Raw genomic sequence first — 27,929 nt, 5'->3', positions numbered from 1 at the left:
GGTACTTTAGTCCATTATAATTGCCATTTTGAAATTTATACACTGGTTTAAAAGAGGCTATATATAGCGGGATAAGCAGTTTAGAGTGTATAAATAATATTGTCAGGGGCAAAATTATATTATCTCTTGGCAAACATGGTAACTTTCAAAACAAGTTAATACCACTGGAATCAGAATCATTGGACAAATATGAGGAAGAGGAAGTGTTTGTGATCCAAACAGCACCACATCACGGCTTGGATATGGATGTCTGTCAGTGGAACTGGGTCACAGCACATTATTGGTGATGTGACTGCTGACAGTGATTCCTGGCATGAATAAGTTAAAATTTCCACTCACATTCAGCCAGGCTGCCCTCTGAATCAGCCAAGACTTATCCAAACTCTATTGAGGAAAAAGGACAAGGGGCAACTCCATCACCTGATAACGTCCCAAAGCAGAACAATAGCTCACTGACGGTTTGGTTTTAAATTCACCATCTTGTGTATTACTAGTCTAGACAGCTGTCTTGATAGATTTAGTGTCTGAGGCCACCCTAATGCTTAAAAATGTTAAAAAGCTTGAAACAGTAGGTGTGTATCTTAGGGAGAAGAGATAAACCTTGAGTTGTTGCCAGGGTTTGAGATCACGGTATGTAGAGGAGCGAGCTTTCCAGGCAGATGTTTACTTTTTTGCCTCTCTGCTGGTTAACCACTCTCACATAGCAGCGTTCGCAAACTCAAAGAAGACGCGCGAGGGAGCTAAAAGTACAAACAGAACTGAAAGGCAGTCAAACTGTGCATCTGGAACGTGACGTACAACTTTCAGACAAAGCGACGAGGAAGAAAAATAGGAAGTCTGTGATTACGCCCCTCGAAATCCTGCACTCATAACCTAAATTCTCCAGCAGTCTGAGCCATTCCTCTTTGTTTGGAGGGTGGAACGCTGGCAGACAGTGTCAGAAATGTGTGAAAGGCTACAGCCTGAGCAACAGACGCCTCGTGTACTCAAACTTACCAGATCTGACTCCTCACTGCAAGAGTGGTACATTTCTGCCCTACCCGACTGTGCCGTTCAGCCTGGCTGGGAGAAAACCTCAGCTGCTGCCCATCTCCTCCAAGCACGCAGGAACTCCTACCAGCCCGACTCCTTCGCTCCTACAAACCCTCTTGTCCAAGCTCCACAGGGGAAACAGCTCTGCAGCGAGAGCTGGAGCTCAGGGGCTAAAAGTTAGTCCCTCTCAACCCTGCTTTGGCCTACTTTACTTACTGTGAGGCACAGAAAAGACAAGAGTCTTTCCCACGCTGGGAGAACACTCCTTTGGAGCGACGCGACCATCCTCCAGCCCCGAAAACAAGCCCCCTTGCCCCTCTCCCCTCCCTCCCACACACACTCTCTGTTTCATGCACCCACAGCCAGTTAGGAAGTAGGATCTCGGGCCAACGGGGCCGACCTGAAAATTCCAGAAAGCACCAAAAGCAGCTGCAGAAGGGTTTTTTTTATGTGTGTGTGTGTGTGTGTGTGTGCGCTTGAGGAGTTCATATGTGTTCTGCTTTGTACCAAAGAACTTATTCTGAGAAGAAGGCTAACAGATTTAAACTAACTATATAAACTCAGCACATGTTGCTGCGACGCCAGCGTCAGGAAGTAATTAGCCACACTTCACTGACGAAATGCCATGTATAAGCCTTCATCTTTGAGAGGAACTAAGACCATTTCTTTTAACGCAGAGTCGTAACGCGGCAGACTAAACCGTTTATCAGAGGACAGACGCGGGAGGTTTAGCTGCAGTCTGGGCAGCTGGTAGGAATCCAAACGACTGTAACGGTTTCTGTAAAACCTCGTTACGCGTTCACTTCAAACAAACTTTAAGTGGATCGTTTCTTTGTTAGTGACATCAGACCCTCTGAAGCTCTGATGTGTGCTTTGTAATCAAGCTGCCGCTACGTCAGTGCTTACGCGGCCCTTTATAAAATAAATAACCTACCAAGTTGAGTCGCACAATTTTACATAAATAAATCCCAATTCATGAATATTCCTATCGAAGCAGGAAAATGAGGCGACGTCATAACTATTCTTGTTTTAACCGATGCTATTAGACGGGTAAAACTATCACGGATTTCTAGCTGTGTTTGACACCCCAACACCAAGATTGTGTTTTGAGATTTTATTTTCTGCACAGCCCATGTTAAATCCTGGATTATATGGTGTTTGATCAGGGTTAACCCCTTTGTGAGGATTATTCTTCATGGCGTGTGCACCACACGTGACACAGTTATCCTCAATTCACTCAAGCCTGTTGCTGCATTAAAAAAATACATACGGGGGGGGGGCTTTGCTAAATATGTATATGCATGGCCAGACAGTGATTTTGGCTGGAGGTGATTTTAACAGCTCTATTAATGCAAATAACGTTATATTCCAGAGTAATCATGTTGTCTGAAGGGGTGTCAGTCCATGATACCTCCAACACCAAATCAGCTCTCTTTAAACAAGATCTGATGGATCAATGTCTTCCAGTGGGGCCAGCTCTGGGAAATCAGTGCCGGCGTATCGATTAGTAGACACACGATGACGTCGGCAGGGCGTTCGCACTAACAAGCACTCACAGCCTGCAAAACCAGCAGGCAGTAATTGGGACGCGATGGGGGATCAATACAACATCCCAGCGTTTCCCACTCTGACAAATGACACGACAGTTGTTTCCTTCCATTACGTAATTACTAAAGAGTCACCTTGTACAGTGTCTGTTGGCACAATAAATCCAGATTCAGTCGCTCTGTCGCTCTTCCCTTTGTGACTTTGGAACTAAATAACACGTGCTGGACACTCACTCAGCATGAAACATGAAAACAGATGTTCTAAAACTAAACAGAATGATGTTATACATCTATTTATTTTACCACACTTGATACAAACAAGAGCCAGCAACTATCAGCAATGTCGTTTAATGTGTCAAATTTTACATTGTAACGAGTCATAATTCAGTTAGCGGAAAACAAAGAGCTACTAGAGCTGAATTAAGTTTTCCCCAAGCACATCGCCTCTCCAAGAAGGCTGTTGGATATATTAAGCCTTGCAGGATGCTTTTAAGTGCTGCTGGATATATCTGTCAGTTTCTCTAGAATCTCCCAAGTAGTTCATTCCTCACGATGTCCAAACGGCATCAAAACCAGATAGTTTATATTTAAAAGCGTAACTTTGCTAGAAATTGCTCTGAGTCCAACTGGCATGTTTCCTAGGGAAAAGCTCATTATTTATAGTTAGATGTTTTCACATAGAACCTCTCTGGACGGAGCATCTCTTATCAACGGATTTCTTCACTTTTGTAAAGACCAGAGGAGGAAAAGAAACTGGACAATGTTTATGGGCTAGTTTGAGATCCTGGTGCATCCAGGTTGGGCAGGAGAATCCATGCTGGGTGTGATATGACTGAGATTCACACCTAAAAAAAACCCCTCCGGGCCTCACAGCCAGCATCCGAGTAAGGTTACCTAGCTACGACACAAGCCAGGTCACTGGAGCCCTCATCCCAGCTCTAATTACAATGAGTGAAAGGAAAGGACAGAAAATGGATAAGTGATGAAAAGTGGAAGGAAAAGGAGAACAGAAAGGGAAGGGACCCAGCTGCTCTGATTTCTGCTGCCTTTCTAAGCAACACGTACTCTAGAGCGCTGTGCCAAAGGGCACCCCGCTAGCCTGTACGCTAAACAGCGCTGCAGCTACGCACGCATCAAAAATCAGGCCACAATTTGGAGTTTCATGCTGTTTTTGATGCAAAATGATACAGTCTCAGGCCAAAGTTAGGCTTACCAGTCCCAAGATGTGGCTGGTCAGCGGAGGCCAAGAGAACTTGTCAAGTATCCCCAGAGGAATGAAGATCATCTCAGAGCTGGAGGACATCGAGTAAAAGCAAAGACCCGATGGCTTCGGAAGCGCTGACATGTGTAACAGTTTACGCGGCGCACGTCATGCTCAATGGACACATTAACACACCAGCCAACCCAAACTGGAGGTTGACAAATAAACCTCTTCTCATCTGGCACCAGAGCTCTATGACCAGCACATGGACACACAGTGGCAGAAGAAAGTGCACGTGAACTCTGCATGGGCGCACAACTTCACACACAAACAGCGACTCCCCCCTGCCCTCTGGTGACAACGTGATAGGATGGATGAGGAGAGTAGAATAAAAACGAGGTAGCTCAATGAATCCTCTGCTGCTAGAATTAGAGCCCACAAATGTGCCCATACACAAAGTAAACACAAAGTGACACACATTTGGAAATAGAACAATGTCAGTGGTTCAGAGAGACAATCATCGGCCCCTTTGCCTTCCACACATACATCTCTATAAGATCCCCAGGCTTGATCCTCTGACTCACTTTATGATTGCTTCGTTCAGTAAACAGAATTAAATCTGCTCCTGTGTTCAACAAATCCAGGATTTAGAGTTCAAGACGGGGACAACGTCAAATTTTGATTTAGAAAAAAAAAACTAAATCAATAAAATAATACGTTGTGGTTTAATAAAAAAGGAAGAATAAAAAGGGCCGATGTGTTCAGGCAGTGGTTGGAAAACTAGAGCTTTGTTTTTGGCACAGTCCTCTAATCTCTGCCCTTTCTCTTGTGATTTACTGGATTATTTGACCTCAGTTGTGTTCCATTAAGGTTATATCATGCGTTTATATGAGGACACACATACTTTCACATTTTCAGCAGCAATTCTTTTCTTTTAAATGGTGTATGCCTTTAAATTATGCAGATACATTTGATATCAAAAAGGCAGTGAAGCATTTAAGTAAAATGATATGCACAGAATGGAGTTTTATATTAGCCAGTGTTTTTACATACATAAATGCTCCAATTACCGTAATCTAAATAAGGTTTAGCAACAACTTAAACTGGATACATTTCTGACAGTGCAGACCGTAAAGACACGTCAAAGGCAGGATATACTGTGACACGATGATGTCATTAAAAACTGCACGCAGGGGATCAACGAACACAAAGCACTCACAAAACAAGGCAGCGCTGCAGCTAGTAACACAAGCTTTGGGTAGTAAGCTGCTGATTTAAAGGAAAATAACAACAGGTTGTGTTGGTTTTCTTTTCTTTGTTTTGTTTACCTTTGGCTTCTTAGACATGCTCGTTCTCCCACAATGCCCGGGACACCTGTGACGCCTCACCGTTCCACAGCGACTGTAATGAATTATGCAAATCCCCTGGTTTTGTTCAGAGTACCATGACCTGGGAGTGCGAGCAGCTGATGACTGGCATCGGGGAAAAAAAAAGCTAAGCTCTTTGTTTCAGCCCAAAAGGGATAAAACTGACTGATGCGTTACCTGTCAAGCTGCTCTTAAAGACAACCAGTATCACTGCTGGGGTAATATCTGAGAAGAACGACGTGGTCGTTCTTTCACCAAGTGTCATGCCTCATATGGATTGACTCATTTACACGCACACGCGCACACACACACACACACACACACACACACACACACACACAGTTGAGTGCTTGAGCTCTGCAGTGTGACGTTAGCTCTAAAGTAGTTTTCTTCAGCTGCGGAGGCATTAAGACTTAATTTTATAGCGTGGCATATGGCGGGGAGTCAACTCAACAATACACTGTTATTAGAAGTAAGCAGAACCTGACACCACGTATGCAAACATCAATTAAAAGTCAGGCAACTCCGCCAACAGGTCCTCAATACCGCGAGAGCAGTACCTGTGATGCTAATCTGGCTGGTGCTGCTAAATGCTGCGATTATAAATGTTGCCGACAGTCATTAGATTAGGCCTGTTGGACAGACGGCCGTATAGCTGTATATACCTGGGAGATGTTTCATCACATGCATCTGTAGATTTGTGCAAATGGAGGGATAGAAGATAGCATCTATGTACAGGGATATTATAATAAAGCAAACCAAAACACTTGTCATATAGTATATATAGGCAGAAGTATGAGAAGCTTACTTAACATCGTAGGTTGCTTTGTTATCAAAGCCCCTGGTTTTGAAGGAGCAAATGCAAACAGAATCCAGACATCACCCTTCCATCGCTCTTCCTTGGCCAATTATCAATATTTCATTAAAAACTGTTCATAACTTTTTGAGGTGTTTTGCAGACGCTGGCTGTCATGTGACCTCCAATGGCGGCGGTAATAACACACGCATCATTGCACTTGCCACACTCCCGCCATTAAAGTCACCGCCAGCTCTTTGCCAGTTGCACGAGCGGTGGACAAATGTATAGCAGGCACATGTCAGGTTGAGGAAAACAGGAAATGCTGCACGTGGCATTCCTGCCCATCTTGTTTTCAAAGCACATCTGCTGACATTTATGCTAGATTGCCACTATGCTAATACCGTTAATCTGTCCACACAAAAATGCATGGAAAAGAAATCACACCTTTTGCCCGGAACGCGACGCCACACGCAGAAACATCAAATTCAAAAAGTAAATAAACTGATGCAAGAAACTGGAGCCACACAGATGTTTCCTTTCATTTAAACGTCACTGGTAAGAGACTCAGACAAATATGGATGTGTATGAATGCTGAAAATAAATCTCTATAGACGGAAGAAAGCCCAGCACAACATACATTTTAAGTAAAGTTGCGTGACCTCCTGCTGGTGACCCAGACCACAGCATGAGAGGCAGCACTGTGATGGTTAAGTATTCTGCAGTGCATAAAGATCGGGTTCATCGTGAGGACGTGGCGCTGAGCTGCAGAGAGCAGCACTCAGACATATGCGCCATATGGGACTGTTAAGCACGAACTGGAGCAATGATTCCCTCCGGAGAAAAACACACATCTATTTTGGCTTATGTTGTATATGAAACAGCTATTAGTGTACATGCTGCAGGTTCTTTACACCTCAACACGCACGCTCGTGCCTCACGCGTAGTATCTTAACAGATTTCACAACGGAGGGGCTTAGCAGAGATGCTGGAGGTCATGTGACAGCAGATGCAGGCGGTACAGATATTTTCAAGTTTATCAAACCTCTGCAACATCCACTCCCCTCCTCTCCACCCAACCCCCTCCCAGAAGTAGCTGATTTTATCCACGCAAAGCCACTCTCGCTCTAATCTCCTCTGATCTGTATACACTGGCAAAGACTCAGATATCAGACTTACACGCGTGGGCAAACCTGGCAAGGACACCACAAAAAAGAATTATTGTCCCCAATCTTACTATAATGAAATGCTTATAACCTTCTTTAACCATTTCTATAATTAATCACATTCCTTTCACCATAGCCAGAAATGAAAGACTGACAAAGAGAGCTCATAAAGCACGCAGTAGTAACTTGAATGTTATATAATACCTAAACCATTAAGCTCTTTGGAATAGTCACTGGGCCAGGCACATCAAAAAAAAAGACCCAATGGTCATATTCTGTAATAGTCTCTGGATAATCCCTACATAAACCACAAAATCTCTGAAATCATTTGTGGTTTGATTTTAGCGCAGCACATCATGGCTAGCAAAAACCAAAACTTTAAAGAGAAACCGGCAAAAGCATGGAGGAGAAAACTCCCCCGTCGCGCCTCACTTACCCACGAGACATTTTTATTCTTGGTTTGTCTGATCATGGCACTGAGAGTGGGCCGCTAACTTGGAGTGCTGAGCCCCCTTTCTTGGCAGAATGCAGCTCCAAAGCCAGTTGTCAGGGCAGGTCTGAGCAGGGATCAGGGGTAACAGCAGGTCAGGTCACGCTCAGCCACGGGTCATCGTCTATCCTGCAAACCTGCGAGGCCGCAACGCCCCCGCTAATTGAATGCAGCATCTGTCAGCAAGGCCACGCTAGGCAACCAGGACGGCGGTGAAAAAGTTTCCCCTCACATGGAGAAAGAAGTCAAGGAGAGAGAATTATCCAGCAATCAGGCGGCTCCTCCTGGCAGCATGCTGTTGACCTGATGGACTGATTATCTATTCACGCTGAGTATGAATATGAAACGTCCCAGCAGGTTTAACCCCGCCCTGCTGAGCCTTAGCACGCGTCCAATCGTAGCGCAGATCTTTGTGGCCGGTTCCCGAGGGGGAGCTGAGAGATGGGCGAGGATGAACGTACTGATTCTTTAGATGAGGGTGGGGTTCGGCGATGACTGTCAGGTCATCAGAAGTTCCAAAATCAAGAAACCTGTGGGAGGAGATAGCTGCTCTTATCTTGCCTCCATGCTTTTTCTACAGTGCAGCCCCCCTTCCTTTACATCATCTCACTTTCCTTCCTTTACTCTCAGCCCTCCCTCGCTCTCTGGGGTGCATCTCCATGTCTGCCTGGTACCTGTTGTCATAGCGCTCCTGTGCCAAAGCGTGACAAAGTCAAAGATGTTCAGTGGAAATGAGATTCTCTCTCTGTCTCAATCCTTCATAACGGTCTATTTAAGAGTGGAATTTTTTGACACAGAATCCTATTGACCATTTTGGGCTGGGGTCCTTATCTCCACACCTCCCAGCAAAGATGGAGGTTAATTTCAGTTATTTTGGGAGAACTGCCTACAAAAAACTACAAATACTGCCACAAAAGTAAAAGTAAAACAAGCAGCTTCCTCCACATTGATGTCAAATAAAATGGCAATTTTAATCACAAAGACACAATTAGAACACCACCCCTGTAATGTGGGGAAGACATTTAACAGCATCTGATCCATTTTTAACCTCTGTCATGTAATTAATTGTCTTTTGGATCCATATGGGCCAGCATCCCTCCTCAGGCGCACACACGTGTCCACATCTCTCCATTGTTAATTGGCCTCCAAGAACATCTGCTCCTGTTTTAAGTGATGGTTGGTTTGTCCTGGCTGCCCTCTCGTTCTGAGGGACCTAATTAGTAGTAGTAGTTCCACAACTCTATAATGAGAGCATGACTGACCTTTTTCCTGCAAATTCTGTATACGTTTATCCTACTATTCAGTAGGTGGTTACTGGAAGGAAGAGAGATTCAGTCTTTTGTTCAAAGTAAATTTGATAAAGAGTTATTGTTATATTGGTATTGTAATTATACTCTAAGGTGTCAAACGTAAGGTGTAATGACTTCTAAATTGAACTACATGTCTCAAACTGCACCTACAACTTTGGACAGATTTCTTTTTAATGTGCGCTGTAGTGTAAAGTGATGCTGATAAACAGAATTAGTGAGTAGAGGGTTGCCAGAAACTGTAAGCGTCACAAAAATAGATGACTGCACTTCTGCCCTCAAAGCAGCTGCTTTCCACTGATAATAGCAAAGCTGCAATATGATGTGTTGGAGGAGAGACACGGATAAAATTAACATTCACCAGAGGGAGTAATTTATCTCATGAGGATGAGTCTCATGCAGCACACAGTATTTTCTTCACTATAACTAATCAACATTACCAACAGATAGTATATCTACTCATGCAGCTATGCATTTATGCAGATAAACTTAAGTAACAGGTTTCAAAAAGCCCTAATAACAACAAACAGCCAAACAATATAAAAGCTAGTTTTTAAGTGGACAAAGAAAGAAGGGGGAAAAAAGGAACACCCATAGCGGCCATAACATGATACTGCATGGTGAAATCCCTCATTAATCTCCTTACGCATATAAAAAACATTTCATAGGGAATGAGATTATTCTTTCCTCCATGACTTCATCATTTTAAAACGCAGACGGACAAACCCCAGCGAAAGCTGGGCAGCAATCAGCACCCAGACTAAGCGTGCAGCCACTGACATCAGTGTTTCCAGGCTGCAGAGAAGCCAGAACCTGCCTTTGCCTTTACTGATTTTCTTTTGCATATTTTCCAGACCCATGGTGAGACTGCAGATTATGCAAAAGGAGTATCGAAAAAAAATCAACCTAAAAACCAGACATTCATTGCTGGAATCTGATATCTATAATATGTTTGGGACATTTTTGTATTCTTGGAAATGCAATTGAGCATGAATTCATACATGCTGGATGCCATAGTCTTCCTTTAAAAATCGAATTCACACTTTTCAGTTGTTTTTTTGTGTAAAATTAGCATTCTCAGTAGTTCTTTGGCCCTCGTAGAGGCTGTACCTGATCAGTATACATTCTTCAGGTAGTAAACACTAATTGTGCTCTATCTCAGCGGCCTGCTGACTTCAATTAGCCAACTTCCTTGAAAAGTGTCTTAAACCGGCCGCTCAGACTGCCGGACTGCCCCATCCGGTTGGGTAGTCGTGCTCCACATTCCATTCTGAGCGGAACTGTGTTCTGCCCCATTTCAGATGTAAAACGCTCGTTTGGTGCTCCTTATTGGAAACATGTGAGAGGAGTGTCACAGAGAGAATAGTGAGTCACGCCAACTGAGGTGATCTCAAGGTCATTACTGAGCTTTAAACGCAATCAGGGATTTAATAGAATAACCAAAATGAAAAACAAACACATGGTGCTTCTCCACACCGACTGGTTTGTTTTCATACCAAGGCCTTACACATGGGACTGGATGGTCTGGTCTGCAGTATCAGCAGCTGGTCCTGCACTAATCCACTCATCAGTTAAATTAAAGCTTACTCAGTTGAACAGTGAGAGTGGATGTAGCCAACTGCCGACCGTGTCACAGAAAACCAGATTGTGTAACCAAATTATAGGAGCCTGCACGGGAACAGTAGCAGTTTTCCATCTCCACAACATCTGGGTTAAAGTTGGAGTCCCAGACAAGGAATTGGAACATTCACAGCCCACATTTTTAAACAGAACACATCATAGTAGTATCAGTCACAACTTGACATCACTTGGAGTCGTCGGCGTCACATAATTTATCTTTGGTTTCATCGGATCATGGTTGAGTCATGTAACTTCACATAAAAAAGGGTGTGAAATTAGATTACGTGCAAATATATTAACTAAAGCCAAGCCATTTCACCACATATTGGGACTTACACCCATAGTGTAGTTCCGTGGCTCATCAACAATATAACTTTTTGAGTTGCGCCGGCTGTCTTGTGCCCTCCTTGGCAGCGGCAACAAACACATGCCGATTTGTGATGTGTCTTTTTAGGATGGACAGATCTGTCCATCGAGGCTTGTACTTGTCTGGGACAGAGCATACATTTTAATTTTAGAAATAATGGGGAAAAAAATCAATCAGACCTCATAGAAACTTCTGGTATTTGTGCATATGTGGAAATGGAAGTTTCATCGTGTGAGTGGCAAAAGCGTAACATCGCCATCTAGTGGCACAACTAGTTTATGAGGGTTCATCAGCAGCTCTGGCAGAATTGAGATGGGGGATGAGAAAAGAGCACACTTTTTTCCCCAAAATATAGATATACATCACTGCACAATAGTGTAGAAGCTAGAAAATAGCTTTGCTTTGAGAGGGAAGTTTACACGAAAGCACTGCACTACAACCAGAAGCCACTGTGGCATTACTGTCAATTGCAAAACAAATAAAAATAAGATAAATATGCATTATAACCAACCCAAGAATAATAAAGTAAAGCTGTAAACATGTAACTGCAGTGAGAAACATACATGTTCAAAACATGGACTGAGTGTGCTGTGGAGATCCCAGAATAAATATGAAATGAAAGATTTATTGTGTCTGGCTGCACGAGAAGCTGGCTGCACTGCCACATCCGAATCCTGCAGCATCGAGGGTCTGGAGACAGATCTACTCTAAGGGTAACGGCTGCAGCGGTCCCCTGGTCGTTCAGGCTGCTGCTTAGAAAGCAACGACGACGTGATCATTAAAGTTGTGCACGTTTTGAAGTAACGCCGCAAATAATTTCTGAATGATTCATATGAAAAAAGAAAAAGGCACATGAGCTGGCGTCTGCCGGCCGCTTCATTTAATCTCCCTTGTGCAGGCACGCTCTCTCTCTCTGACACACACACACACACACACACTTCTAAGCCATGTAATAAATTAGCGTGGCGCTCACACACTCACATATGGAAGCTGTGCTCTTCGGCGATGGCCCAGCCCACAGCACGGCATGAAGGGGGCCGAGGTGGAAAGGAGGGGACGGGGGTCTCACAGACTCCCCTGTCAGGCAGCAGCATCCACTCAGCCTCGGTCCATGTCTGCACTCTTAGCCCACTTGTGTGCAGACCTCCAGAAGATGAAAGACTCCAGTGATGGAAGCGATTCCCGATGGAGGGAGCGCTGCCAAGAATTCCCCCGCGACTTAGAAACTCGAAGCGTTCATAAAGTCATATTCGGACACCCACTCCCCTTCCTCATTTCCGACCAATCTTCAGACTGTTGCAGTCGAGCGCACTTGTGAGCGTACCACTCACCCCACCCCAAACCTTTAAGCACTCTGACAGATCCTCTGAGCTGCTAAATCCTCTGCAGTGGCGCTGCCACAGTAACAGTTGTGAACTGGCACGCTGGATCAGGTCTGGGTGCATTTGGACTCTCTTCATCACATACAAGTTCTCCCTCAGCAAGTGAAGGAGGTGGAGCTCTGGAGTGTCCTTTAATGACCGCTGTCCCTTGATTCCTAATGGAGGATGTTGTTATCAAACTCTCCGCCTCTTTCTGCTCTTTTATTCTGGTTGTAAAGCTTTAACCACATGTTTTCTTTCCCTCTCAGGTCACATTTCCTCCACGTTTTCTTCTTCTTATACATTGTGGATACAAGATTCAGAGTTTTTTTTATCCATCTGCAGAGCTACTTGTTACAAAAGAGACAACGCTCCGCTTTAATATTCTCTCGTGCACACCAGAGAGCGTGCCTGGCGCAGAGGACGGCACGCGTCTGCTTTTCAAGAAAGGTAGAGCAGGGAGCCTTCTGATGATTGGCTCTTCCTGTCACACGGCACCTATCAAGCGTCGCCCTTCCTGCCGAGTTCAAAAAGACAAGGAGTCCTACCTGCTACATCAGCGGGAAGTGAAATTACTCCCACTCTCTCTGAGGGGCTGATTTCACCTTGCCTTAACACGCATCTCGAGGGATTCCATCACAAGTAGTCAGCACTAAAGCAAGGTGAGAATACCTCCAACGTGTCCTCTAACACAGGTCACACTCAGAAGGGGTGTGGATAATTACTGATGGTGGTAGTGGGAACACAAATGTGGCCACAATCTGTAAGTAGTCCCAACCAAAATACTAAAATTAAAGCATGCGACATACATACTGCATTGAAATATGCCATTATATAATAGTAATAAATGACTGTAGATGGATAGCAATAGCATATGATGTTATAAACACAAAAACATTGTCTCCTCACAGGCTTTTAAAAAGAAATTCTGCTTCCCCCTGTGTCTTGTAGCTACATACCAGGAACCTTCAGATTCTAGTCTGCTGATTTAAGGTGACTTCCCAAGTAAGCGTGTGCACGTCACAATAGGTTCCCAGAAGTTCTGCGTTAAAAACATTCCACAGAAGGGGCCGGCGCAAGTTTAACAGAGTTGGAATGGTGCTGAAAGACGTCCACTTGTGATCAGACCACAAGAAATTGTGTAAAAAGCTGAGAACCTCCTCTGAAGGTCAGGATAGCACGTAATAGGCATTAACAGCTCTGGGTATCTGTCACTCAGTAACAATCTCTCCTCATCAGGTCTTCTCCACAAAGTTTTGTGGTGGTTCGTGAAAAGGGATTTTTTTTGTGCTTTGCAGAGATTTAAGACTGGAAGGCTGAAAATTAAAAACTAGATCTACAGTAAAATACTCCGGCGTTCTCCATCTGGATCAAATTTCAGAACCAGAGTTGTCCTGCGCAGATAGTGTGCAACCTGTTGTAAAGCTTTGCCACATCACCGATAGCATCTCTGTCCATATATTTCCTGCTTGGGCCTGACAGAAACTCAGCCAAACATAAATCTGGCATCCTCTTTGATCAACAGCAGAGCTTTTTAACTTTATGGCCGGTGATTTAATGGCTGACACATGTCCGCTGTGATGGAGAGGCATCGTTATATGAGAGAGGAGCAGCTCACAGTGGCGACACAATTCAATCTGTCAGACTGGGTGATAGTGCTTGTCCCCTTTTGTGAAGTAATCACCATTTATCTGCCGAAGGACATCACCATGCGTTCATATTTAAAACAAGTCACTGTGCCTTGTTGAGACACTCAAGAACTATCAGTTGTGACAACAGAACGCTGCACAGATAAAACAGCAATTGCACTTATGTAGAAAATATTGGTCATTTTGCTTTGAAATGGACATTATTCATAAGGGAAACGGCAAACAAGAACAATGTTTTGCCACCAGGGGGCAGTACTGAGCTTCAATGAAGGAGCAGCAAAGCTGGCGTCGCTACAATTTACTTTTTTGGATTTAAATTAGTGAAACTCATGCGTCATCCTATAGTTCCTCTCCAGAAAACACGCACACCTTTCCAGGAAGGCCAACAAATAAAAATCTAATGACAAGCGTCACCCCAAATTCTGTTGAATGTTTGCTACGAGATTCCCAGTGGCACCATCTCAGAACCACAAAAGGAGCTACTAGTAATTGTTATACAACTTGTCAAAGGTGACCTTATCTGATAAGCATCACAAAGAGTCACGTGTTCTACGTCATTTCTCCTCTCCATTAAGCGTTAACATCTAATCTACATCTGGAGGATGATGAAAAGGAAAAATGTCTGCAATCAGTGAGTTTCCTGAATTTTCTGCACTTGGACTTTATGGGATGTAAATGTGGCAGGTTACGTCACAGTCCTCCAAGTGATTAAAATGTCACTGCGAACTGCTGAACTGTAGATTTTTAAATGTTTTAATGAAGCAAATGGGTCTTAAGGCACACGCTCAATTCCCCCCGACTCAAACTCTAATCACCGTTTCAACTTACAGGGATTTCAATCTTAGGAAGAGGCTCCTGGAGTTTTACATCTAACATCAAGAGCAGACAGACAGACAGATCCTCGACTGAAGCGCGTCACAATCAAACGTGAGCTGCTTGGATCTTTATACATAATCACAGCCAAATTATCCTGACAAAGTCGGTCTTTTTTTAAATTCACCACTTGGACACGCTTTGTAGAGTTGCTTTAAAGTAGCTGTAGCCCTCCTGTTTAATCCTGCTGTTTGTTTTAGCCTTGCAAAGTACTTTGTTAACTCCCGTTTTTAGAGGAGCACTATATAAAGAAAGTTTATTATTATTCGGGGTCAGCGAGTCTGGATCACTTCCCAGGATGCATTAGGCACAAGGCAGACTCACTAAACACATCTCCAGTCTAAGGAAGATTCACATTTACACTTTCTACTGTGATGAACCTCTGCCAATATTTTTACAAAAATGCAAACTAGTGTAGCCTATTTATGTGAAAAGTTTCATTTCAACATGTCCCATAAATCATCTGTACTTATGACAAAAAACAATATACAAAAATATGGCCCATTTTTGCTTTTGTAGCTTTCAGCTTTGCAACACTTTCTATTCAAATTAAACGGCCATAAAGTGTTAAGTTGTAAATTTTGGAGGCGAACCAAGCCGGACCTTGTCACATTTACACAGCACAGTATTTATGTTTAGCTTTCTACAGAACCAAACTACCTTTAAACATATATAAAAAAACAAACCTGTTCATATTGAAGACTTTTTGACAAATCTATGACTGGTCTGCCCTTTTCTCAATGGAGGGCTGTGTTCCAGTACCAACACTGGCCTCGCTACTCCCACGGCTGAGAGGGCCAGACTGGCACGGACCTCCTCTCTTCCCAGCCTCCTCCTACTCCCCCAGGCATCAGACGACAACCACAGGGAATGTCTCTCATCCTTTTTCTGTAAGCCTACTCACTGTCTGCCCTTTGCCCTTGATTTTTACCGGAATGAATAATCCTGTCTTAGAGGACTACAGTAACTTCACAATAATTTTTATGATGCAGAGGTTAGGGGGGTCATTCACACAACCATCTTGTATAGTCCTTAGTACGCCTACAGGAATTTCAGGGTTATGAGGCGGAAAAACAACAGGCCAGGCAGAACAAAATATACAAAACATCGTTTTGAAATCGCAAATCCACTCACGCAAAGCAGTAAACTTTGACCGTTGACAGCGAGAACCTAAAACAAAGAGAAACGGGAGCGATGAGGGATGAAAAGTGAAGGTTGATAAATAGGCTGTAAAACACAGACATGTTTCACGCAAATTCAATACCCAGCAGTCATTCTTCATTGAGAAATGGAAATAATCACAGGAAGAGTGATTCAGTGCAAGCAAGAGAAAAATTAAGTTCAAAATTAAAAGCGCTGTTATGATAACCCACATGAAAAAACGTATTTACATTTTTATCCAAACACAGAAGTTAGGGGAAGGTCTATTTATGGGGCGTTCTTGAGGCCAGAGGATCTTTCTGCTCAGCATGTAGAGCCTTGTTGACCCTGAAACACATTAATCCTCCACTCTCCCCACATCCTACTTTGTGTCTGCTACTTTAATAGCCTCATTTTTGGTAGAATATGGTGTTCAGTTGCAAAAAGATGTGTACTCATAGCTTAATTGGGTTTATGCCTGATGACTCAATGGAGAGGAAACTCCTCATTTGGGGAAAACACTGTGGGAATTGGCAAGATCTTCTCAGGGCAGGAATTAAATCAGAAAATTTCTTACCAACAGTGACGATAGTAGCTCATTCAAACATTCTCAGAGGCCTTGAGATGAAGTAGGAGGTACGGTCTCACTCTGATCTCTTACAGCTTCTGATATATCTGCTGTTGCTATGCCAAAGACGATGTGCCTCCTCCAAAAAAGGCAGAAACATTCAGGCATAGGCGCGCATCCTCCATAACCCGGCCCATTCTGTCCCCTCCAGGTCTGCTAAACAAAGACCAGACACACACAACGTGTACCTAGCAAGGTCTGCTTCATAACAGGTCACCGCTTGGCTCTCACACCACTGAGGGTGCAGCTCAGATGAGAGTCTGACAAACTGTACCCAACAGTGTTTAAAGAAAGCTTTCAGTGCAGACCACATCATGCTCCTGATGGATGATGATGACTCAGGTTGGGCTCTTATGCCAGTTAGCTTTACACTATGGGTTTTACACACACTCACTCACTTAGACAGACACACAGGTGTAACATTCCTAAATGAAGCAAATGGGAAGCGAGACAATGAAATCCGACTGTGCCATTTTCTGCCATTATTTCAAGAGTATCCCTTGTAAAAGTGGTTTTAACCCCTCGTTATAACAATCTCCAGTTCCATCATGTCTGAAATATCCAGCATCATCCCAGTACCTAAAACTACATCTGTGAAGTGCTTCAACGACTATCAGCCAGTGGCATTACCACCGATGAAGTGCTTTGAAAAACTGGTACGCTCCCACATCAAATCCATCATCCCACCTGATCAGGACAGAACCAGAACAGCTCATTTACATATTGCAAAGACCATAAAGTTTATTTATTTACACATTTCTTATGTTGATATCCATGAAGGTGAATAAGGAATAAACTAAACCCTTACCTGACGAACGAGACTGTTTGTTGTGGTGTCAGAGGAGGTGCTGCCATCCGAGCCTTTAAAACGTCCTTTTCTTCTTGCTCCTCTGCCATGAGACTAGAAATAAAGGTGAGCATGTAAATTAAAGACTATTTTCAGCTCAGAGGTTTTTTTTTAAGCAGATAAACTTGTAAGTTTGCACTAGGATTTGATCCCCAAACATACAGGAGATCAAGTTAGCAGTTAGTGAGCTCACATGCTGATATTTTATGTATAACATTCTAATGCAGTCATTAAAAATAATAGTAATTGTGTTGCTTATCCCCAGACCTCAAGCTGATATGGTGGCATACTGGAAAAGTGATTCACTCAGCTCAAGGTTGAATACAGCATACGTTGCTACTGGCAACAAAAGAAAATACAGAAAACCTGGCTTTTAGTTCAGTCTGTTCCCCAGGGGATGTGCCAATCATGAATATAAAAAGAGACAAAAAAAGAGCTGGTCTGACATTTATGCAGCCCGGAGAGAGTCTGGAATAAATGAAGGAGGTTTAATGAGCACCAGGAAGCTTATAATATAAATCAGTTTAACAATTACATTTTGTTACACAACGCCTATAATATAAAATCCCTAGTACAAAAATGTTCGTTACGTTGTGATTCAAATGAAAACCTCTTGAGTAACGATGGAAAAGTTTATTTAGTGATTAAAGAGAGTACTTAGCACTTAGTTTTATTGGTATTTAAGAGAGTCTGATTAGAACAGATAAACTTTGATTCCACTTCCCCTGTTATGCTTGTGTAATCAGAATGGATCTTATCTGGCTCCAACCTCAACAAAGCTAAGCTTATCGTTTTAAAATTTTGAAGAGGCGTTTTGATATAATAAACGTCTGTTCTAATTTCTTATTGAGGTTCTATACAAATGAATAAAGCAGTATAACATGGCTGTTTTTAATGTATGCTGACAACATCATGTTATTAGTTGTGTAAAGAACATCTGTGGCTAATCTTATAGCCTTTCGGACAATTTACGCTGATAAATATAACTTTTGGCTGCATCGACGCCTGATTTGAGTCCATAATTGCACAGAATGAGCAAAGAAAGGAACAATAGTAAAATGTTTAAACACTAACTTTACAGCGACAAAGAATAATTCGGTTGTACATTAATTGTATATTTGTTCAAAACACGGATCGTTACAGTTCGGTCAAGCTGGCGCGTGCGGCGTATTACGTAACGTATGCGGCTCGTCCAATCAGAGGGCAGGTTGAGGGCAGGTGAAAGTTGTTCGGACCTTTAGCATGCTAACTTTTGTCAAACATGAATAATTAAATTCCATTTTTTATGCCGTTTGTACAAATAAAGAACTTACTTGTAACGTATGCTCCAGCGAGTCCATGTGTTTGCTCCAGAGATGTTGAGGCTCGTCTTTCAAGAGTAGCTTTCACGACCATTACACCATCTGTTAAAAGCTTATAATCGACAAGAACTCTGGACTTATGTACATGCTACATCTGTGTCTGAGGCAAAAGCTATGACGCTCCATCGTTGTTGTGACGAATGCTGTTATTATTTTTAAACCTAGTGACCGGTAGAAGCGAACCGACGCGCCGTTGCTGCTGCTGCTGTCGCCGCTAGATTGGCACCACAAGTTTTGAGACAGGAGATCCAAAAAGGAGGAGCCTGAGCGGAAGAGGTTAGTGGAGCAGCTTCCCTGTGGTTCGTGTTGATGACGGTCATTCGAATTCTCGGATGTTCTATTCAATAGCCTTCAGCATCACAGAGCCTCCTCATCACTGCCCTCCTACCCACACTGGTGGAGAGCTGCCCTGCTCCTTGCGCCCTCATCCAACGCCAACACTGCCTCCCCACAGCACCACCGCGCACAGATGAACAACAGAACCTCTACCCCACCTTTTTTTTAACTTTTGCAATTAATCTCCATTTTCAGCACAACTTCCCTGTAATGGTATTGTATAATCAGTTATACCTGCAAAATGGCTTGATTGCGAAGCTGTGAAAAAACGTTACTACGAAAAAAAAGAACAAAAAGAATCAAAGTGACATTTGTGGGGTATTTTTAGATATTAATTGCAACTGTAATTCCAACTGGATCGAGTGCCTTTATTTAGAAAACGTCAGGGGATTGATATAGGTTTCAATACACAGAAGACACGGAATAATTTTTGTTATGTACATCTTTCGTTATCCTTGTGATAAAATGAACAGAATAGTTGCATCTCTACATGCCTCTCGATTCAGATCAGGGCTAAATAGTTTTCATAGTTTTCAAGTATGTGAGTCATTATTGCCCTCTAGTGGCGTAATAAACCCCCCTTTTATCCAAAAATAAACTAGAGCCAATAAAGTTGGTTTTTCACTATTTCTCCAATTCCCTTTTTACCAAAAGTTGCTTACAGTCATCTGTGCCTCCCTAAGAAGTATAGATTTGTTTTCTTTTTTCTATTTAGATTAATATTAGAATAATTAATAGATTGATTTAGATTAATAGTATGTCCCATTGTCAGTCTTTATTTTAACTTAACCTGCTTCCAAACTGATTTTAACTGTAACATTATATTTTAGTTTTCATGTACAGCACAATATGAACAACACACTGGGGATTGTATTGTGGATTAATTACTGATTAACAGAACATGTTAAAATGTAATGTATGTGGATGCTAAGTGGCTAATTGTGCTACATTTAATAAAGTTTCTTCCTGCATGTTAACTTTTTTAATTATCAAATTAAAAATTTAATTTGATATTTTTATCAGATTTAATCATCTACATCATTTTTCTACAGTACATTAATAAAAAGTTCTGTTTTAGCGACTGTGCTAAGTCTTTATCCATCTCATGTCGTTTGGTCATGTGCAGATCATTGCTTTCAAATGATTCTTCCTCATCAAGGTGAAAACACATTTATGTTTCCTGTTTAATCGCTGAGTTTTCCTCGGGTTTTCCTACATTTCTGTCAACCCCTGTGACCCTCTTCCCTCGGTTCTCTCATGATCAAGTGAGGATACTTGTTGAAACCAGAGTGGCCCAGATAAAGAGCCCTTCCTTCCTTTATCCTGCCGGTAATCTCCTTGAACAAAGGCTTATGCACCAGATTGCACCTCTGGTGCAAAAATGTAGATTTACACACAAACTGCTTGGCTGATGCTTTCCTTAAAAAAAACATAAAAAATGCTAGCACAACATCAGTGGCAACGGACTTCCTACAATTGTTTGCTCAGGAAATGTCTGCTCTTTCTGATGTGATGACACTCAGCGGTTTTTGGTCAGCTCAGGATCTGAATTCACCATTCTGCAACTAATGCCTCGCGCGAAGCAGCTCGTGTCCATGTTTTGCATGACCATATTAATGTAAACAGCATAGAAATGCTCTTTTAAAAAGGCCAGAAACCACATCTCAGCCCCGCAGCCCACTTCTCCTTTCAGTTGCACAAATCCTATTTCACGTACAGTTAAGTTGGTTTATTGTGTGTTTATTTATCTTGTGGTACTGATTTGTTCAACACATTCTCTACTTCCTCCACCTCCTCTTGCGGGCCCTCTCTGGCCAGTGAAGAGCATGCGTGGGCCGGATCGTTCCAGAGTTTCTGTCTTCCAAAGCGAGCATTAGTCACCCAGGTTGGAGGATGAAAAGAACAAGTAGCTCAGGTGGGTGGAAGCACCCTCATATTGGATCATACAGAGGCCTTTAAAACAAAGAACACTGCCTCCAAGATCAGAAGCTGAAAGACAGCAGCGTTTGTCCACAGGGCTTTAAATATAAATGTGTTCACAGCAGCCTCTGGATATCACTGTTGAATTAGTCTTGCCTATTATATTCAAGTATAATTTCTTAAGACATTTCTTGAAAACATGTTTGGCATGCATTGCAATGCAAATACAATTCAGTTATTTTGAATTAATATGCTGTCTGATGAAAGACAGGCTTAAGATGACAATTAGTTTTTGTTGTAAATAGTTGTTGATTTACAGAAAGATGTGATGAGAACATGGAATAAATGACATTTTTAATTCACTTTTTTAAGGAAAAATGTTAATGTGTCATTGAATACCACACAACACATAAATAAATCAAAATATAAAAAAGATTAACACGCAGCTAATTTAGTGTTTATCCAGATTAAACCACTCGTGCTTCATTAGAACATCATGACAAACGTGCAGAAAGAAACGGAATGTGCAGAATGATGTGAATGTTGATGTTTCAGCCCATCCTTTATCAACTAGGTTAAAACTGGAAGTTGAAGTGATTAAGGTTAAAAACATTGTTCCTGTGGACCCGGAAATACTTGCACATAATTCATGATTTTCTAATGCCAGCACAAAAAGTTCTCAGGAATACTGACAGTAATATTCCCCCAGGCAGGTCCTGAGCTGTTTCTGGCCACATTCCCTGTCCTGCTGGGGGCACTAAAGTCACTGAAGGTATCCTGAAGCTTGAAAAGTGTTTGGCTCATCCAAACCTGCCTGGATTAAACCTTCCCAGCAGAACAGTGGCAATTGCCGATGGCAACGGGTCTAATTTTACCATTTAAGTTCATTTTCAAAGATTGCAAGGAGTAGGAGACAGGCCCAGCCCATCAGTAGACCAAGGTTCTGAAGAAGAAACATGAGGTAAGGCCTGTCGGTCTTTACCCGGTTCATCTCTGGGAGCTGGAAAAGCAGAAAGAAAGCACGGTTAAAGCCGCAACATATGAAAGTCAAACAAATATGTCTGGGGGAATTAATTTGTAATCTGAGCAATATATAATCCCAGCTGCTTTTTCCTTTTAATGGCACCCCCTTACCATTTCCACCAATGACAAGTACAGGAATATCCCAGCAGTAACAGCAAAGATCCACTGCTGTACATCAGAATCAGAGGAAACAAAGAGTCCAATGTAGAGACCAGCGAACGCCGTTACAGCACTGAGAAAGTTCATGAGTACTGCAGTCTTCACTGAGAGCCCAGAGCTGAGCAGCACTGCAAAGTCCCCTTAGAGAGAGAGAAATAAGGCCTTAGCTAAGACACTGAAAAACTGCCCAAACTTACTACTCTGACCTCTCACCAATTTCGTGCGGGATCTCGTGGCAAAGGATGGCCACAGTGGTCGCCATGCCGGTCTCGGCTGAAGAGGAAAAGGCCGCCCCGACAACCAGACCGTCTGCGAAGTTATGAAGGCTGTCTCCCACAATTACCATCACGGCCAGCAGGGGAACCCCCTGTCCTGGGAACACAAAGGCAGCCTTTGTTGGTACGGCTCGTCTTTGGGCCGTGACAATGAGTCGGTCGTGCCAGGCGAGTAATTAAAGTGTGTCACATTCGAGTGTATTGTTGCTTGAATGGAGGGAACTCACTCTCACTTGCAGGCCTGCTTGTGTCTTCATGTTCAGGAGACACTTCTGGAGACTCCAGGTCGTCCACCTGTCCCTGGGGGACACAGTTAGGAGGGCATTTTAATGGATAAAATAGTGATAAACTCCACTCCTGTAGAACTTTTGCTAAACGATGCTAACAGAGAATACAGGTCTTATATGGTGTGTTCTGAATGAGTCAGTGCCTCTCATTCTCCAACATCCTACACCCCCTGTTCACTCTCTTCACCTCTCCTCTCATCCTCAGTTACATAAGAACAGGAAAATTGATCTGAGCAATTTCGGTGTTTCGAAATGCGTGCGGGGATCCAGCAGAATCATTCCAGCTCGGAGAGAGAGAGATGATTTAGGAGATTGTTTACACTGTTATTTTATGCTGTCGTATACAGTTTAATTCACGCTTTGCGCCCTCTAGCAAATCTCCACTGTTTATAACAAGTGCCTGGATGGAGAAGGGGGGTGGGAGTAAACTGTCAACAGGCGGATTAAACAATGCAGAATTTAATTTAACTCCACAGCGGTGTCGGCAGAGGAAACAAAATATTTACTCAGCGTGTGAGCCGTGACCACATATTTGGGCAGCTATAATAAACACAAAAAACTACAAATCCACACCATTAATGTGATGCTCAACTTACAATCGGATTAGCGGCTTTGATAAGCCGGATGCGCCTGATATGAACACACTTGCGGACTGTGTACTAACTTACGTTTTTTAAATGCTAAATACAGTGAAATTCTGGCATGATTCAGAATTTATTTTTTCCTCTGAGACTGTAAATTCCTGGCCAACCTCAGACCTCAGGACACTTCACTGCTAGAATGCGGATGAGACTCACCAGCTGTATGGTGGAGAGGGATTTGCCCCGTTGTGACTGGTGGTTGCAGCTGAGCTCTAAGGGAAGGTCACCGGAATGACCCTGCGGACAAAAGATTGTCATGAAGCTGGATAAAACTTGCTTGTTCACGAAAAAAAAAGCACCCCTGCTTCAGCACCTTCCTGTTATTATATGATGGATTCCGTTTTTCTCTGCAGAAGCTGCAATTATTTTTTCATCAATAGATAAAAAAATATATCTCACATGGCTATGGCAGGGCACCAGTAATGAAAACAGCCTTTCCATGAGGAAAAAGGCATAAATTCCTGCAATCATTCCCAGAACCTTCCACAGATACTGATTTTGTTCTGTCGGGTGTCCATCATTGTGGCCATGAGTGTCTTCATGGAGGTCTAAAACCTTCAAAAAATGAAAAAAACACCCCAATTACTTTCATATTGCAGCGTCATCAGGAAGTTGCAGCATCTCATACCTGTGGTATGAGGTGCATGAGTGCATCTCCTGAGAGGGTCCCCACTGCAAGACCCACAAACAGCTGCAAGATGAGGGCGTAAGTCTCCTGACAGGAGTTGAAGAAGATCAGGCAGATACCAAACATTGAGCCCACTGTGATGATCAGGACGGCCACTGTACTGTAGCCATACTCTGGAAGGACAACGGTATCGGATTACACATACAAACCCCATTCTGGATCGTATCATTAAAATGTTATTTAATGAAGTTAACTATAAAGGTGCTCCTGCTGCATTTGTAACTGCAGCATTTAGAAGGAAAGTCTAAAGTCAGAACTCTTACTCTCGAGAGCAGTGGGCATTGATGCTATTCTCTTCTGTTCTGAAGACTCACAAGCGTTGCCTAGCAACTGCTGAATGATGGCTGGGCAAATCTGTCTGAAGTGCTCCTTGGAAATGGGCAAATGAGGATTCAGAGCAAAAATATCCACCAGTTGATTGGCTGAAAAGCACATCTAATTAGATTGAGAGAGACACAGGCATGAGGAGGATTTCTTTAGTGTTTGTTCGATACTGGTATTTCTTGTATACAGCATCGCTATCCCAACTCTACCTCTGCCCAGTCCTGTGTTATTCCCGCAGAGTTGTGTTTGCATCCATCTTGCAGTCTGTCTGTGACGCTCCGCCTCTTCCTGCCATGAAAATGCATGGCTCCTTCTCGTCCAACTCCCAGCTGATGAAGAAGTTCCTCCAAGTCTAACCAGAGAGAACAGAACATCAACATACCTTGAACATACCCTGAAACAATGAACATTCAAATTGTCAGCTTATTTCATAACCAACATCACTAACAATTTTAAACAATTACCCAATATTTGGAGGTTACTTGTGCGGTTAAGCGTTTGAAAGATATAGTCGGTGAAGAAAGCAGGGGATGGGAGTTCCTGGTGTCTGATACAGTGACCCTGCAGGATGTGAGTGATGATGGCTGCAGCCAGTTTGGGCACAGAAGATGCTCCAACACCTATATCTTCTCCTATGTTCAGATCTTGAAGAAGGCTTGTGGCCTCAACGCACTGCTGGATCAGACATAAAATCCTCATTCGCGTTCTTGCTAATGTCAATACAGAAATGCTTCCTTCGCTTACTTGCAAATCCTGTGAGGTTTCTTGATTGGATGGGTGGTAGTGCTGGTTGATGAGTTGAAGAATACTTCCTATTTCACTGGATGACAGAAATTTAGTATCCTCGTCCGGGTGCAAGCTAGTGAGGGCCAAGACATAGAACTGATCGTTTTCAGATGAAGAGGAGGAAGGAACGGTTGTGTGTGAAGCACAAAGGTCCTCTAAGTTTACAACGTAATACAGCAAAAGTGTGGAAAGCTGCTGGTAGTCGTCCTCGGAGAGGTCAGCCTTCCCATCATCCTTTACCACAGAGAGCGCTTTATCCTGTGTCAAGCACTGCAACATGGACAAGAACACAAAAGAGTTGGCACCCCAAAACTATCTTGCATAAAGTTTCTGAAGTTTGTGTAAAAACATCAAAATAAGGAAAGTTTTGTCAAAGAAATACGTCAAAGGGGAAAAGCAGCATACCAAGCACAACTGTTGTGTTCCGCATCACTGCAATTTGTTGCGCTAGGCAGAACATTAGATTTCTGGAAGTGACTCTGTCTCAGGCTCAGGACGTTGTGTCCTCGACCAGTCCCCCCAGCCAATGATGGACGCATGCTACATGTTTACAGCTCTCCGCTTGTGAACATCTGTATCTGTGAGTTTTGGCAGAGCTCTCATGATTCTGAAGATTCAGTGCAAAGTTGTCAGTTACAAGAGGGAGACAGGAACAGTGTCTGCACATGCTGGCCTATTCACACTTTATGTCTGGCCTCAGTGCTTGCACGTGCACAACATGCATGTTAGGTAGCCATTTCTGACCTCAGGCAAATTCAAAATAATGTACAAACAGGGCAGAGGCCTGCTGTTTAACTTGTCCAATTTTTACCTGTTATGCATTCTGCCTCTTTGATTCTGAACAAATTAAATCATAATTTAAATGACACCTGTATGTTTTTGTTGGGTCAGGTAAGCACTGGAAGCCACTGAAGACTTTCTATTCAGAAAACAATAAGGAAAAAGAAAAAAAAGTTGCTGCTTTCTATTGGTCTCCCAATTGAGGCTGGACTCACATAATCCTTTTATCCCCCCACCTACACAAACATGTAAAGTACCTCTGCGCTCCATGACGTGTATTATGTCAAACTGAGCGAGGTCTAAAGCCACTCAGCTTGAACACTGCATCGAGGTTGAGTATTTAAGCCCCTGCATTCCTCCTATGAGTGCATTTCTCAGTGTTATAGTGTTATTTATTTATTCTGTTGTTGATATTTAAATCTCAAGAGCAGAATGAATAAGCGAAATCCTGTGAATATGTAGGCTGATGGAGAAGTTAAGTTTGTTCTCTCTTTTGCAATAAACAGCTCAGGCCTTACCTGATCACAGATGTCCTGAGATGTGCCAGTTCGTTGTGCACAGTGCACTGCCTGGAGAACCTTGGTGATCAGGACACCGGTGTAGTTTTTTAGGAGCCGTGGCTCCGGATCATTTTCCAAAGGCAGATCCAAGGCCACGAGAGCCCGCTGCAGGTATCCCCCCTCCTGAGCATTCACCTTCAGTAAGCACAGCAGTAGCAGCAGCACTATGGAAGCGCTGCTCCTCAAATGCATGTTCCCACGCAGATGGTCCGGTATCCTCGAGCTCCCCGGGACTTGCTCAGGACTTGGTAAGACAAGAAGACGATGGAGAGAAACTATAAACATGCAAAGAGAGAAAACTATTGATTCAAGGTGAGCAAAAAGAGAGAAGACTAGATGTGGGAGGTGTTAATAATAGGTACGCCTGATCAAGGAAAGGACAAGAGGGCTTGTGCGCACCCCTTCGCTGAACCAGCTCCTCCAATACTGAAAGTTTAGCCAAAGCATGGGCCTCTCAGTCCACAACAAAAGGATTAGTGCAGGCAAGTGAGAGAGCACTGGGACAAGGAGAAGGGGGCATGAAAGGGGAGGAAAATAATTAGTATTGAGCAAAATTAGGGACCAGGCAAAAGCTATAATTAAGGCCGAACTTTGTGTTACAGGGACAGAGAGACACGAGTAGAAAAATATGAAAGTGTTTCATTTTAGGCCAAGTCTTGAGTTCAAGAAGTTTAATCTGCGTGCAATAGTGACAGTGTGAATAATAATAATCTCTCCCACACAAAAAGTGTTTGGGAGGTTAAGAAAGATTTTCTTATTCTGTATGAATTCTTCATGAACTCTTCAAACTTTCTAGCATCTTGAAACACCCTGTAGAGCAACTGCGCAACAAGCAAACAAATGCTGCATCAGTACCTGAGATAGAACAACCAGAAAGATCTCACAGGCTGATTCAGGCCCACTGATCTCCTGTCAGCTGCTTTGGCAGGGTTTGTTTTCCACCTCTGGCTGGATAATCACAAGTTCCTCTGATTGTTTAGGGGAAATTTGCAAGCGTCGGTGCTGCCAGTAAAACCTCTTATAAGAAGTAAGAGTTGAGTAAGCTCCTGAGGATTAGCTTTGACCGCGTTTAGAGGTCCATGGTTGCCATGGAGAACTGTGCCGGATGGTGACGGCCAGCTGTTTGCAGGGGTTTACTTATTGTTGACTTATTATTCTACTTAATAGCTGTTTCCTGGCTGAGTAACGCTTTTGAAAAGCAAATCTTATGAACTCTCACTGGTTACATGTGAGGTTACGTTTTAGGGTGGAGTCATACCCTAAATCCTAAAAGTAGCACTTGAGTCAAACTCCAAGTGCAACTTAGTTTCGCCAGTGTGGCAGTATTGGGGAAAGAAATACTCCGAACAGACTAATGAAAAGCACTGAAACTAAGCACCACTATTCTTGACACATTTG

General features: G+C 43.0%; 2 protein-coding genes across 9 annotated transcripts in view; both read right to left on the bottom strand.

Annotated features, from left to right (window-relative positions):
- cacnb2a (calcium channel, voltage-dependent, beta 2a) overlaps positions 1 to 19,205 on the bottom strand; it is a 35,934-nt gene extending 16,729 nt beyond the window's left edge. Inside the window, exons 1-3 of one of the 7 annotated variants that reach the window (XM_057013651.1) lie at positions 18,705 to 19,205; positions 17,659 to 17,730; positions 17,353 to 17,445 (exon numbers count right to left, since the gene is read on the bottom strand). In XM_057013651.1, the coding sequence (XP_056869631.1) occupies positions 17,353 to 17,445; positions 17,659 to 17,679 (114 nt within the window). In that variant the 5' untranslated portion in view covers positions 17,680 to 17,730; positions 18,705 to 19,205. The other 6 variants (XM_057013650.1, XM_057013657.1, XM_057013655.1 and 3 more) reach the window with 6 other exon arrangements.
- A 1,607-nt stretch (positions 19,206 to 20,812) lies between these two features.
- Positions 20,813 to 26,971, bottom strand: LOC130514202 (zinc transporter ZIP12-like). 2 transcript variants are annotated; one of them, XM_057013662.1, is made up of 12 exons: positions 26,490 to 26,971; positions 25,150 to 25,461; positions 24,870 to 25,077; positions 24,615 to 24,757; positions 24,345 to 24,516; positions 24,022 to 24,194; positions 23,793 to 23,948; positions 23,550 to 23,630; positions 22,693 to 22,765; positions 22,404 to 22,562; positions 22,143 to 22,330; positions 20,813 to 22,008 (listed from the first exon to the last, which is right to left on the bottom strand). In XM_057013662.1, the coding sequence occupies exons 1-12, from the start codon at positions 26,814 to 26,816 to the stop codon at positions 21,880 to 21,882; spliced, it is 2,121 nt and encodes a 706-aa protein (XP_056869642.1). In that variant the 5' UTR covers positions 26,817 to 26,971; the 3' UTR covers positions 20,813 to 21,879. The 2 variants fall into 2 exon arrangements, with proteins under 2 accessions (XP_056869642.1, XP_056869641.1); XM_057013661.1 differs by having other exon boundaries at positions 24,870 to 25,080; positions 26,490 to 26,970.
- Positions 26,972 to 27,929: the final 958 nt, after the last annotated feature.

This window comes from Takifugu flavidus, chromosome 17 (genome assembly GCF_003711565.1).
Source record: "Takifugu flavidus isolate HTHZ2018 chromosome 17, ASM371156v2, whole genome shotgun sequence".
NCBI lineage: Eukaryota > Metazoa > Chordata > Actinopteri > Tetraodontiformes > Tetraodontidae > Takifugu > Takifugu flavidus.
This window is presented reverse-complemented; position numbering and strand designations above follow the sequence as displayed.